Raw genomic sequence first — 13,172 nt, forward strand, 5'->3', positions numbered from 1 at the left:
ATCTGCGTAATTATGAAAAACATTTTCATTTCTTTGTAACTACATCTGTTGAAAGTGTATTTGAGATAAAGCTTTTAAAAGATCTTCATTCTTGAGAAAGTCTCTTCTTGTTCAACTATGCCTCGTAAAGTTTTAACTTTAAAGGAAAAAATTGAACTTTTAGAATATTTCAAGCATCAAAAAAGCAGTGTTCGAAAATTGGCCGAACACTTTAAAATTGGAAAGACTCAGGCAGCAGACATCATTAAAAATAGAGAAAAACTTATGAAACTCTGGTGCGAAAATGGAAATATGAACCAAATTAGAATATCTTCGGCAAACGGACCTGGATTTAAAATTGATAGATGCGTTTTTGAATGGTTTTCTCAAGTTAGAAGCAAAAAATATCCAGTATCTGGACCAATGTTACAGGAAAAGGCTAGAGAGGCAGCTGAGAAATTGGGGATAAAGGATTTTAAAGCTTCTAATGGATGGTTGGAAAAGTTCAGAAAGAGACATATGATTTCTTTTAAATCAATAAGTGGAGAGTCCGCTTCTGTGGACACTGACATGGTTAAGGATTGGTTGGAAAAGCTGCCTTCTTTATTGGAGGACTATGCACCCGATGACGTATTAAATGCTGATGAGACAGGTCTTTTTTTTCGGGCATTACCGGAAAAAACTTTGTGTTTAAAAGGTGAAAAGTGTGAAGGAGGTAAAATGTCAAAAGAAAGATTGACGATTTTACTTTGCGCAAGTATGACCGGAGAACAAGAGCCCCCGTTGATTATAGGGAAATCAAATAAGCCCAGGTGTTTTAAAGGAATGGATTTAATTAGGCTTGGAATAAAATGGAAAGCAAATCGACGAGCATGGATGACCCAGGATTTAATGACTGAGTGGTTGCTTGAACTTGATAGAAAAATGGGCCGCAAAAACAGGAAAGTTCTTCTTTTCCTTGATAATGCAGCGTCTCACCCTAACATTAATCTAAAGAATGTAAAAATTGCATTCTTTCCTCCAAATGTAACATCTGTTTGCCAGCCACTTGATCAAGGTGTTATTAAAAACTTCAAAGTGTTTTATCGGCAACTAATTTTAAAACACTTGATTACGAGCTTAGATGGGCCAAATAAAGAAAACGTCAAAATTGATGTCTTACAAGCTTCTTTGTGGGTAATAGCAGCCTGGAAAAAAGTAAAAAGTTCAACCATTTTAAACTGTTTCACTAAGGCAGGTTTCAAAAAAGATACATCAGAATGCAATATCCTTACAGATGGCGTGGATGACACAAATTCTGATGATTCCTTTTCTGAATTAACAAATTTGATTCGCTTGACTGGAGAAAGTGTTGTCAACGGTAATGATTTTGTAAACATAGACGAAAATATTGAATATCAAAAGAATGATTTAAATATAGACGAAATTGTTGAGATGGTTACAAATATTGATGCCGAGAGTGAAAATGAAGACGATGATACTCAACTGCTTTCAGAATACGAACCGAAAGTGAAAACTTTAAATGATGCTCAAACTTATATTGAGGAACTGAGACATTTTTATTTATCGAAAAATGATGAAATTGGTGTAAAGATGCTAAATGATTTAAAAATGTACCATGAAGATATGGTGAGTCGCAGTCACTTAAACCAAACTTCTATCACATCTTTCTTTTCAACTGGATAATAGTATGGAACAAAGACATGTATATTGGATTTCTTAATCTTCTCTTTTTGTATCATAAATATTATAATTTTGTTACGTTTAAATAAATGTCAATGTGAATAGTTCTTATATATTATTTAATTATTTCTAAATCATTTCAATTATTCTAAAAGCAATTTATGGCTTGAGTATTCTTTATTAATGTATACCCTTCCCCTAAACGGACAACTCTCGTAAACGGACAATTTTTTTGGTCCCGAGAGTGTCCGCTCAACGGAGGTTTCACTGTATATATATATATATATATAATTTCCTAGAATACCTTATATAATAAAGGAAATTTATTTCTAAAATTGAATAAGAATCCTGAGCAGAGCTTATAAATACCTTAAATATGATAGAATCCACCAATTTTATAATTAATTATTTCTTACACTTAGATTTTATATTTGATTTCAAGCACAATATGAATAGCTAAAGAATATTGTTGTACAGCATTGTTTCAATAGTTAGTGGGATGGATATGAGTTCATGCTGGGAGCTTAACATTGATTTAGTCTGTGTTTTTTGATCCTTCACACAGCATCCTGTGAATAGGGGGGTCTAGATAAGCTTTCTAAAGAACTGAGGTGGTTTTGTGGTGACTGCACAGAACTTGCATTCCAGACAATACATGAGAGTGCAAAATTTAGCCTGGTTATAAATTTCATTAATGTTTGCTGCCCTTTACCAAATTCCTTATTTAAATTATGGGATTGTGTTTTTAATTAAAAAGTTAATTTTGCTTTCTTTTTATTTCTATTTGTTAAAGTAAAAAAGAGTAAAAGATTCCAAAGTTAAATTAGTATTTAACTATTTTGTCAATACATTGTTTTAAGATTTTCTTAACCTATCATTAGTATGTTTCTGTGAAATTATCAGATGATGTCAAAGCTAGCTCCTTTGTAAAGAATCAAAAAGTAAGTAACTGAGTTATATTTGTCCTTTTTTTAGCTATTCTAAAAAATTTTAAAAACTGTTGTGATTGTTTTCATACTTTAAACAGGGTTTGTTCTAGGTTTACGGGCAGGGCGTGCTATTTGTCCTTACGCACCCTGGCATATTAAATGTGGTAAAAAGGTCGCACCTTTGACTAAAAAAATCCTGCCCCCCTGTTTAATGTACCTGATTACGCACCCTGGCATATTAAATGTGGTAAAAAGGTCGCACCTTTGACTAAAAAAATTCTGCCTCCCTGTTTAATGTACCTGATTACGCAACCTGGCATATTAAATGTGGTAAAAAAGTCGCACCAATGTTTGATAAATCCACACGATTTTTTGATTTATATATTTATATTTTTTGTAAATAATAAATTGTGTTTCGACCGTTATTGATCATTTTTTTCGCCTGTTTCCTATGGTTTATCAAACTTCGTCATATGTCATTACGACATGAACACCCTACTTTAAAGTGTTCAATTCATGGCATACTTTTGCGTTGTTTAATGATAATTTTTCAGAAGCTGCTTATCAGTTCATCATCCCTTTCCCCATGTTTTTAAAATTCAATATTTGTAATACGATATTATTACGACATTCAAAATTGAGCTATTACTATTTATTGCATTTGATTCTTACTCGATAATCTACCGACGCGAACATTGCGGACAACCTGATAGTTCTTTTGGCAATTTTTTCTGCCTTCTGCGCATAGTTTTTCTATTTTGTTCTGTATTTTTATGACATTTAATAGGGTGTTTCACAGGGTTGCAAAAAACTCGGGTTTTTGTAGAAAAACCCAACCCGGGTGGGTTTTTTTTGGGTTTATTGGGCTTTTCTGGGTTTTTCATGTTTTCATGGGGACTTTTTCAAAAGAGGGGGGAGGGATAAGTACCTTATTTTATAAAAACTTATTTTAATATTAATAATTAAGTTTAAGTTTATAAATTGACTTCATATAGATAATTAATACAAATAAATTGCTGTGAAAGTCTGAAAAAAGTTTCTTCTGACATCACGATACAAAATGTTATATGTACTCACATACATCAAACATTTGAAACTTATTTTAACACAGGATTACTTTTTATTTATATTTTAATCTTAAAAAATATTTGAGGAACATTCTTTATTTGCATAGAAAGCGAATAAATGGCACTGAATAATCAATAGCCATACAGTCAAATCTAGTCAGCAAGGTGACTCTCCAGTCTCCAACACAATTAGTTTTTTCACTATAGGTTAATTTTTTTTTAGGCTAGACTACATAAATATTTCAATAGAATAGCTCTTTAATATAACAGAGGATAAAAAAAGAAATCAATCTTAGAAAAACNTTTTATTGGGCTTTTCTGGGTTTTTCATGGGGGCTTTTTCAAAAGAGAGGGCAGGTATAGGTACCTTATTTTAAAAAAGCTTATTTTAATATTAATAATTAAGTTTAATTTAATAAATTGACTTCATATAGATAATTAATACAAATAAATTGATGTGAAAGTCTGAAAAAAGTTTCTTCTGACATCACGATACAAAATGTTATATGTACTCACATACATCACACAATTGAAACTTATTCTAACACAGGATTATTTTTTATTTATATTTTAATCTTAAAAAATATTTTAGGAACATTCTTTATTAGCATAGAAAGTGAATAAATGGCACTGAATAATCAATGACCATACAGTCAAATCTATTCAGCAAGGTGACTCTCCAGTCTCCAACACAATTAGTTTTTTCACTATAGGTTAATTTTTTTTTAGGCTAGACTACATAAATATTTCAATAGAATAGCTCTTTAATATAACAGAGGATAAAAAAAGAAATCAATCTTAGAAAAACCCACTTTAGGTTTTTTAAACTCTGATGTATTTAATACGTTATCACGACACGTGAATTTCAAATTTAAATTATCACTTTTTAAGGCTTTCGATTCTCAACGAATCCATTGCTGTCGGCCATATCCACTTATTTTTCCTTTTTCTGATAATTTTTTTGCAATGCTATTAGGACGAGCAAGTTTTTCAATTTAAGGAGTATTTTTAACATGCTCGATTTAGGTTGATTTTATCGTAAATCTACATCGTTTATTGACTGTTTTTTTTTTTTTTTTTTGGCAACTGCTTGTCCTTTTTTGACTATTTCCTTGTGATTTTTTTCAATTCTGATGTAATTAATACAATGTTATGGCTAGAAAATTTCATATTTTAGTTACCACTTTTTCATGCACTGCGATGTCCGGATTAATTTTTAGCGTTAAGTCCACAATAATTTTTTGACCACTTTTTCAACAGTTATAACAATTACTTATAGTTATTTTTCAATCATTTCAGCATCGTTTTTAAAATCCCAATATTTTCAATTAGGTTATTGTTACATGGCGCAACTTTTTTAAAATCCGAGAATTACACTCATTATATAAATTTATCAAATGTGAATTTAACTGAGAAATTATTTTTAGTTTAAACTAATTATCTTTTAAAAAAAGATTTTTTTTAATGGTAAAATTAAAAACTTTTTATATTTTGGATGCCTTAGAAGTTATACAAATATTTTTGAACAATACCCGTTTTTGTTATAGGTGCCCTTATTAAGGTCTAGAATGAACACTGCTTTAAATATTTATATACATGTAAACTATAAAAAAAATGAATTATTTGTTTGATACTTGGTTTAGAGCCAAACTCTATTCTTGTCATTTACTTTTGGTTTAATGCATGATACTACAATGCATCATTCCTCATTTTTTTTTTTTTTTCCAATTCATTCATTTTAATGTTTGATTGAAATGAAAAAGCTTAGGTAAATGCATTTTTCTTGAAGAATGCTTTTTCCTAAACTGGTTATGTAGTACAGTTTTATTTCTTAAATTATTAATTTTATTGCATTTTGAAATAATTATAACTATTTTTAAATGTACATATAAACAGAATAGAACTAAACATTACTATTTTGTCTTTAGCAAAATATGTTCAAAACAAATGTGTGTTCAAACAAGGATTTACAAAAATTTTAAATCTCTTAGTAATGCATGTATTGAATGAGTTGAAATAATAAAATAAATTTTTCCATGGAGAAAATTGAAAACCTGTTATAATTTAATTTGAAAATATTATGCAAATTCATCAAGCATGCCATTTGTGTGTTCCAAAGGTAAATGACACGAAGTGTAACATAAAATAAGTCTCCATATCAGACAAAACTTTTATAGACTTTTCAGGTACTGATTACTCCAAATTTTTATTTTAAGGTTTTTTGAATAGTTCCTGAGTTCTTACAGGATTGGTTAAAAGAAATTATAAAAAATTAATTTAAAAAAATCTGAAAATAAAAATAATCATAATCCTTTGCTCAAAATCTGTGACATTTTTTTATTTTTTGTTTGATATCAATATCTTAATTTTATGTTATTAGGACATATCTAATGATTAATGTGATAAAAACAATGATTTGTATCAAATTTAGCTTTTGTACATTGTATATAATTTAAATTGCTTATGATTATTTTATTTTAAGACAGAAAAATTTATATGTTAAGAAATGTGTTTCTTACTTTCAGATTTATATTAATCCTGAAAAATTGTTGCCTTTGTCACGTTTTCTTCCAAAACCTCCTGGAACACCTTCAACACCAGGAAGAGGTGGTAGAGGTAAGATATACTATATTTACTTATGCATTTAATTATCTAATAGACTGATTCAAAAAAAAAGAAAAAATTAACCAGATATCTATATGAACTGTTTAACCATTGTGAACTGAAACCAAAGTTGGGTTTTTAATGTTAATAAATGGTTTTTGATACTAACATCAAAAACCTGTCAAAAAATGTTATAAATTGTCGAAAAGCTTCTTTTCTGACATTTTTAATTCTAAATCATGCACAGCACTTCCATTATATACTACTATACATATGATTTATATTACGTTTCACGTGTAAAAAATGTAACCAAAGTTATTTAAACTATTAATTGATTTTTCTAATGGTAATATTAATACTTTAAGACCCATATTATAACTGTTTGGTTTATATTACAGATAATAATTATGAGCTGTTTTAACTGTTATCAATCTAATTATTTATTTTAAATCTTTTATATTGCAATTTAGGCAGAGTTTTTAGATTAAGTGAAATTAAAGTTTTAGATAATAATTATCTGATCAATGTATAATTTGTTTATTATTTTTATTAATTCTCAATATTGTTGTTATTAATTATATTCAGCAGAACAGAATATGTTTGACTGTCAAACAAGGCTTTGGAAGAAATTCAGTCCGCCATGTAGAAAGTTTTGGTCTAAAAAAATTTCTATGTGATTTCTTGTTTTAAAAAAAACATACGTCAATTTATGCATTTATAAGTTTAAATTCCTTAAGTCTATAAATGGGGCCTTAAATTTAATAAATTATTACTATTTCAATATATTTTGATTTCTATTATTTTATAACTTATTTGCTCGTTTTTTTCTTCTTATATAAACATTATTATACAAAAATATTTTTTAAAAGTTATTGTGCTGAAAAAAAGCTAAATTTTGGGGGGGAATTTTGATCCAAAAAGAAACTTTGTTCATAGGGAATAGGATGTAAATATTTTCTGTGCTCCTGCTTATATGTGCATGAATATTTCTATTATTAGTTTAATATATATAATTAGTACAATAATTATAAATCACAAAAAAATTATATGAGTTAGTAATTTTTTCAATCAATCAATTCAAGGGTTTAATTAAATTATTATAATTTAGTTGACTTATTGGAATAAATTTTCTAGTTACATGTTATTTTATTATGTTATAATAGCTTTAGTATGTCTGCTTTTTTGTCTATGCAGCTCAGGATCAATCAAAAGAGTTTTGAATTTTAGTCTTATTCATATTAAACTTAAAGTGCAGAGACTTTCAAAGCTGTTGCTGTTTTTTTTTTTTTTTTTTAATGTAATCAAATTTATTAAGGAAAGGAGTTAAAATGGGAGTAGATAAAAAAATTTTGTAATTGAATATTGAAGAAAAGTACAGGGTATCTGCTACATTTTAGATTTTCAAATTCATGACTAATTCCAGGAATTTTTGATGACTTAGCGAAGTTACTATTTTCTCCGACAAAAACACAACAATAAATTTAAAAATGCATTATAATAACATTCATTGAAATGATAGGTATAACCAACACTGTTATACTCTGCATCTTCATTTTTATAGATTTTAAATTTAAAAACAGAGTAAAGAAAGAGTTGAAGCAATAAAATAGCTGGAGAAAAAATACAAAAGCAAAAAAAAAATTTCTTTTTTTTTTCTGCAGAATTACATTTTAAAGATACTTTTCTTGTTCCTCGGAAAAGAAAGAAATACTCCTGATTTTTCTGTTCAAATTTCGGAATAAAAAAATTCCCCAATGACTGATTTGCTTCAGCTAAAATTTTAAATTAATAAAATAAAAAATAATAACAAAAATTCTGAAATCATAGAAGTTTACAAGATAATTCGCTCTAGAAATGATGTTTTTTCTTTCATTTTTTGAAAGAACACGATAAAAACATTTTATATTTTAATTAAATATGACTGTGAGTGGTGATTTTGTTACAAATTCAGATATTGGGAACACCATGAAATTGGGGGGGTAAATTTGATTTTTCGGCGACCTAAATCCATGACTTTTTTCAAAAAATAGTTAAAATCATGACATTTCATGACTTTCCAGGTGCGCGGATACCCTGAAAGTAAAGCATTTTTCCAAAGAAAAGTTACTGTGTTTAGTAAAAATGTAGCATAGAGTTTAGTTGAAATTTTCATGAAAGAAAAGTCAGTTAATACTTAAGCATTTAAGTGGGAACCTTATATAAAGAATAATTATTTTTATAATGTTTAAATTTAAAAATGAATACATACATTGATAGTGCAGACTATCACTAAGTGTTTTTTAAAAAATAACTAATGTTTTTGAATCTGTCCTTAAAATATCTTTGAATTTGTCCTATTTAAAAAAAAAATTTCCTTTTTAGGTGGTCGAGGAGGTAGAGGTGGGCGTGGTGGTTTTGGCAGAGGAGGTGGAGGCGGACGTGGAGGGTTTGGCCGTGGTGGTGGCGGAGGATTTGGAAGAGGAGGAGGACGTGGAGGTTTTGGTGGAAGAGGAGGTGGTGGTGGATTCAATCGTGGAGGACGCGGCGGTGGCGGCTTTGGTGGTGAAAAACGAACTTTTAATGGTGGCGGTGGTGGTACTTTTAGTGCAAATAAGAGACAAAAATTTGAATAAAATTTTTTATTCACAATTATAATGTACAGAAAAGTTAATCATATAATAAATCATCACTCATCAAAATACATGTGTTTGTTTCTTTGTTGAACAAGTTTTGCTGCTTTGGAAATAAGCTGAAAATAATTTTCAAAAGGTTAGAATATAGTTCAATTTATAATTTTACAGCACATACTTTAAGACTAATCTCATATTACTCTGTGTAATAAAGTATTTTTTAGTGTCTAAAAACTTATTCTTATAAATTCTTCCAATATTTTTGTTCCATGTAATTATAATCATGGCATTTAGCTCTTTGAAAGTCAATGTGAATTAATCTTATAATTAGATATTCTAGTGTTATATTTTAAATGTTATAAAGAATGATGTGAATAGTTACTAAAGCAAAAAACATTCCTCCATGTATGTTGGAATATTCAATCATAATTGGATAGTGGACCATAATAAGTAGAAAATACCATGTATGGGGGGGGCAGTGTAAGTTATCATGAAAGTGAAGGATTTATTTATCATTTGAAAGCAATATAAATAATTTACACATATAAAATTGCGTTTTTTTTACACTATGGTACTGATAATAAAAAAATCTAAATATAGTTAAAAATTTTACTTTACAAACTATTTTTTGTTTAAAAAAATAGTTGTAAAGAATTTTTTTTAAATTTATAACTGAACAATAACTTAATGAATTTTATGCTGATAACAACCAAAATATATGGAAGACTGGATCCTACCATGTAATTTTTCAGCCAATAAAAATGTAATGACAACATTAGAAAACTGTGACACCATCATTAGATTTCTATATATATTTAGGTAAGGTTTTATTACATGTAAAGGTTTTCAGAGCCACTGGTTGTGCATCTTTGGTATAAGTTGACCCCTAAAAGAAATTGCTGAGATTTGCTAATATTTTTAAAACTTCACTGCAGAGAGAAGATTATTCCTTGGTGACAATAATAAGAAGTTTTTTTTCTGATAATTAAAATAGAAAATGACTATTAACAATGTTTGAGTTAACCCCTTAACTGCCGCGGGTGTATATATATGTCTTGGCAAGACGATGCGTTAACTGCCGCAGGCGTATATATATGCTTTCCTGAAGTACGACTCTTTCCATTGCGCTGCTATAAATAGAACTACACCCCCACTTCAGAATGCAGTAAAATGGCCTTGAAAGTGCTTGCTTTGCGCATGTATTACTAATTTCGGAGGTGGGGGAATGTGAAAAGGATGTTATGGAAAAGTGATATCGCATTAATCGCTTGTGTGTATTTATTTAAGTAAGGTCGGGTTTGTTCTTTTTTCGCTTTTGTTTCCCGTATGTATTTGGTGCTTTTTATTCTTTCCATCAACGTCTTCAAAGAAAAATGCATCACGGAAATATGCTGTTTGTTCAAGAAAAAAAATTCTTCGAGAATCCCGCTATCAGTACAATGAATGTGATGTTGGTTTATGTGTCCAACCATGTTTCAGGATTTAACATACAATAGCTAAGTTTTAACATCTTTTATATTGTATTTTTATTATTTAATTTAAATTTTGTATTTTCTTTCTTTCCTTTTCTTGTCTTGTAAAATTAAACTGTTTTTAAATTGCAAAGCGCACATCATTTTCCCCCACCAAAACACCGCGTAAGAAAGTGCACTTGAGCAAAAAACGGTGGCACTGGGGAGTGAATCACGTTAATTTTACTCGGCAGTTAAGGGGTTAACATCGCAACAACTTTAACTTTTGATTCAAAACTTAGCTTAAAATAGTACAAGGTTGCTTTTCTGCAGAACAGTTTTTCTGTTAAAATATAAATGCTTGACAGAGAAATTGTGCTAATTTGTGGATGTGACTAGAAGTAATTAGTTTCACTATTTTATCCAGTGCCACAGTTAAATAACAAAAGGGTCATTAATTTTTAATATTATATATAAATTGTGCAAAAGACTTTCAAAATTAAATATTTAGGTTACTAAGTTGTAAAAAAAATGTACATTATTTCATAAAACTTTCCAATTCATTAAATGGAGTTAATTTGCATTGTGAACTGCTCAAGTGTTGATTTTTCTCTTTCATCGGATTTTAAAAGTGATCAATTTTAATCAATACAGTAATTGTATCTTAGTTTAAATTATTGATTGTGGCATTATTATCTCAATTACTTTGTGTCTAAAAATGCTAAGTAGCTGGGATGATACTATCACAATTCTCTCTTTTTACAACTTTTCGGCTACAGGTTATTTTTAAATTACTTTTCACTAGGTGCCTAACATTTAAAGATAACCCCTGAACTTTGCTGACCTCAACGACCTTGATCGTCACATAATCCTTTGCAGCCAGACCCCTGAGAAAGTGAATTTTTCTTACATCCTTTCATTTTGGGTTGTGAAAAGCTCAAGTATTAATTTGTCTCTTTTATCTGATTTTAAAAATGATCGATTCTAATCAACAATATCTTAGTTAAAATGGGGAATTGATGCGCCGTCCTCTAAATTAATTTTTTACAAAAATACTAAGTAGATATGATGATGCTATCAGAATTCTCTCCATTTATAAACTTTTGACCACCAAGTTATTTTAAATTTAATATTTTGTACCTAGCGCTTAACATTTAATTATAACTGTTAACTTTGCTCTAACACCCTTATTGACTCACATTTTTTCTACTGGCTGTCTACTGCGAAGATAAATGTTTATTTTTACTTCCTCTCCATGTGCACAAAAGTAAAGTATCATATAGATATATTTTAGTAATCATCGTCTTCTTTCTGACTTGTGTTTTATACAACCTGATTAATCTATTTTGATCTAGGGAATTGGGAGAATTTTATGATAATTCTATTGATTTGAGAAAGAATTGTTTTCACATCAAGCAAACGTTTTTTATTCTTTTTAAAAATCAAGTAGTAGCTAAAAGAAGAAAATATTCATTTAGTTAAACAAATGAACACTTTTTAAATTGGTTTTTTTGTTTTTAATCACAGCATATAAAAAAAATCAGGCTTAAGTTGGATATAGTAAATTACTCATTTAATGGTAGGTAAATTTAGGCATGAAACACATGCCTTTTGTGATCTATCTCATAATTTTATGGCTACAAGTGGCTTTCTTGCCATTGACTTGTTTTTGCTACAAACTGATAGCCTGGCGTCAGTTGCATATTCACTGTGTTTTCATTTCGAGATTTTTGAAAACCCTACTATAAAATTATTTGATTAAGCCTTGATCTTGAGGATAAATTTCAATTAAATTTAGGTATGAGGGAATCGTAACAAATTGATGGTGGTCATTCTTTTCAATGCAGTGGTATTACAAAATTTTACTTTAGATTATCTCAATCATACTGGATTATCCAATTATACTGGAAACTGTTGAAGCTTTTTGTTCTAAATAAAATAGTACTTTCTAAAAATTAAAAACAGTACATTTTATTTTTACACTAAAATTCGCATTGATTATATTTAAGTTGAGTGAAGCAAATTATATATAAATATTTCTTTTTAATTTGTCCTTTTTAAAAATAGCTTAGAAAACACATCCTATTCTGAAAAAATGCTCTGATTTTGTTGAAAAATGTCCTGGTTTTTTTTCTTTTGGCACAATATGAAGCCTGTGAAATCTATAATATGAGTAACAGGTAAACTATGCTTAACCAAAAACAGGATGTTGGAAAGACTATTTAAAAATAATAATAAATAAATTCTCTTAGGAATAAGCTTCAATTTTGAAAATTAAGCTTACAAAAGAAGCATTAGACAACAAAAAAAAAACATTTTCTCTTGATTTCCTCTTACAACTTAGTACAATAGAATTCTAGTAAAATACTGTCCATTAAAAATACGAGATAAAATAAGATTTTTAAAAAAAGACCAAATGCATTCATTTTTTTTTCTACAAGAGACAAAATGCAAAATATCAATCATTATCATTGTTAAAATGCAAAATTAAGCATTTATTGGTTACTGGACAAAAACATATTTAAAATGTTATGTAATAAAAATGATGACACTAAGTTATTCCCTAATAATTTTGATAAAAAAAGAATATGACTCTTACTTTATCACGACCTCTGTGCTTCCTTACTACAGGATTATTTAATTTGGCTTCCCTATCACTTTCAATTTTTTTCCAATATTCTTCTTCATCTTTACCTATCAAAAAAATTTTATGCACTATATTAATTTCATTTAGGTAATAGAATCTTAATAAAATCAAAAGGATTTGACAAAAGTTTTGTTACATTAAAATTCAAAAGTTATACTATAAATTTTTAAAATATTAAAGTCCAGACTTACATATTCAGGGGT

The 13,172-nt window shown here is 28.6% G+C and overlaps 2 protein-coding genes across 5 annotated transcripts in view; one reads left to right on the forward strand and one right to left on the reverse strand.

Annotated features, from left to right (window-relative positions):
• LOC107436380 (H/ACA ribonucleoprotein complex subunit 1) overlaps positions 1 to 8,940 on the forward strand; it is a 14,760-nt gene extending 5,820 nt beyond the window's left edge. For all 3 annotated transcript variants that reach the window (XM_043055761.2, XM_043055757.2, XM_071182394.1), the window contains exons 4-6: positions 2,544 to 2,603; positions 6,184 to 6,274; positions 8,624 to 8,940. In XM_043055761.2, coding sequence (XP_042911695.1) covers positions 2,544 to 2,603; positions 6,184 to 6,274; positions 8,624 to 8,874 — 402 coding nt within the window. In that variant the 3' untranslated portion in view covers positions 8,875 to 8,940. The remainder of the gene's footprint in view (positions 1 to 2,543; positions 2,604 to 6,183; positions 6,275 to 8,623) is intronic.
• Positions 8,866 to 13,172, reverse strand: part of LOC107436376 (La related protein 7) — a 23,635-nt gene continuing 19,328 nt past the window's right edge. For both annotated transcript variants that reach the window (XM_016048074.3, XM_016048075.3), the window contains exons 10-11: positions 12,922 to 13,016; positions 8,866 to 8,990 (exon numbers count right to left, since the gene is read on the reverse strand). In XM_016048074.3, the coding sequence (XP_015903560.1) occupies positions 8,928 to 8,990; positions 12,922 to 13,016 (158 nt within the window). In that variant the 3' untranslated portion in view covers positions 8,866 to 8,927. The remainder of the gene's footprint in view (positions 8,991 to 12,921; positions 13,017 to 13,172) is intronic.

Source organism: Parasteatoda tepidariorum, chromosome 6 (genome assembly GCF_043381705.1).
Source record: "Parasteatoda tepidariorum isolate YZ-2023 chromosome 6, CAS_Ptep_4.0, whole genome shotgun sequence".
NCBI lineage: Eukaryota > Metazoa > Arthropoda > Arachnida > Araneae > Theridiidae > Parasteatoda > Parasteatoda tepidariorum.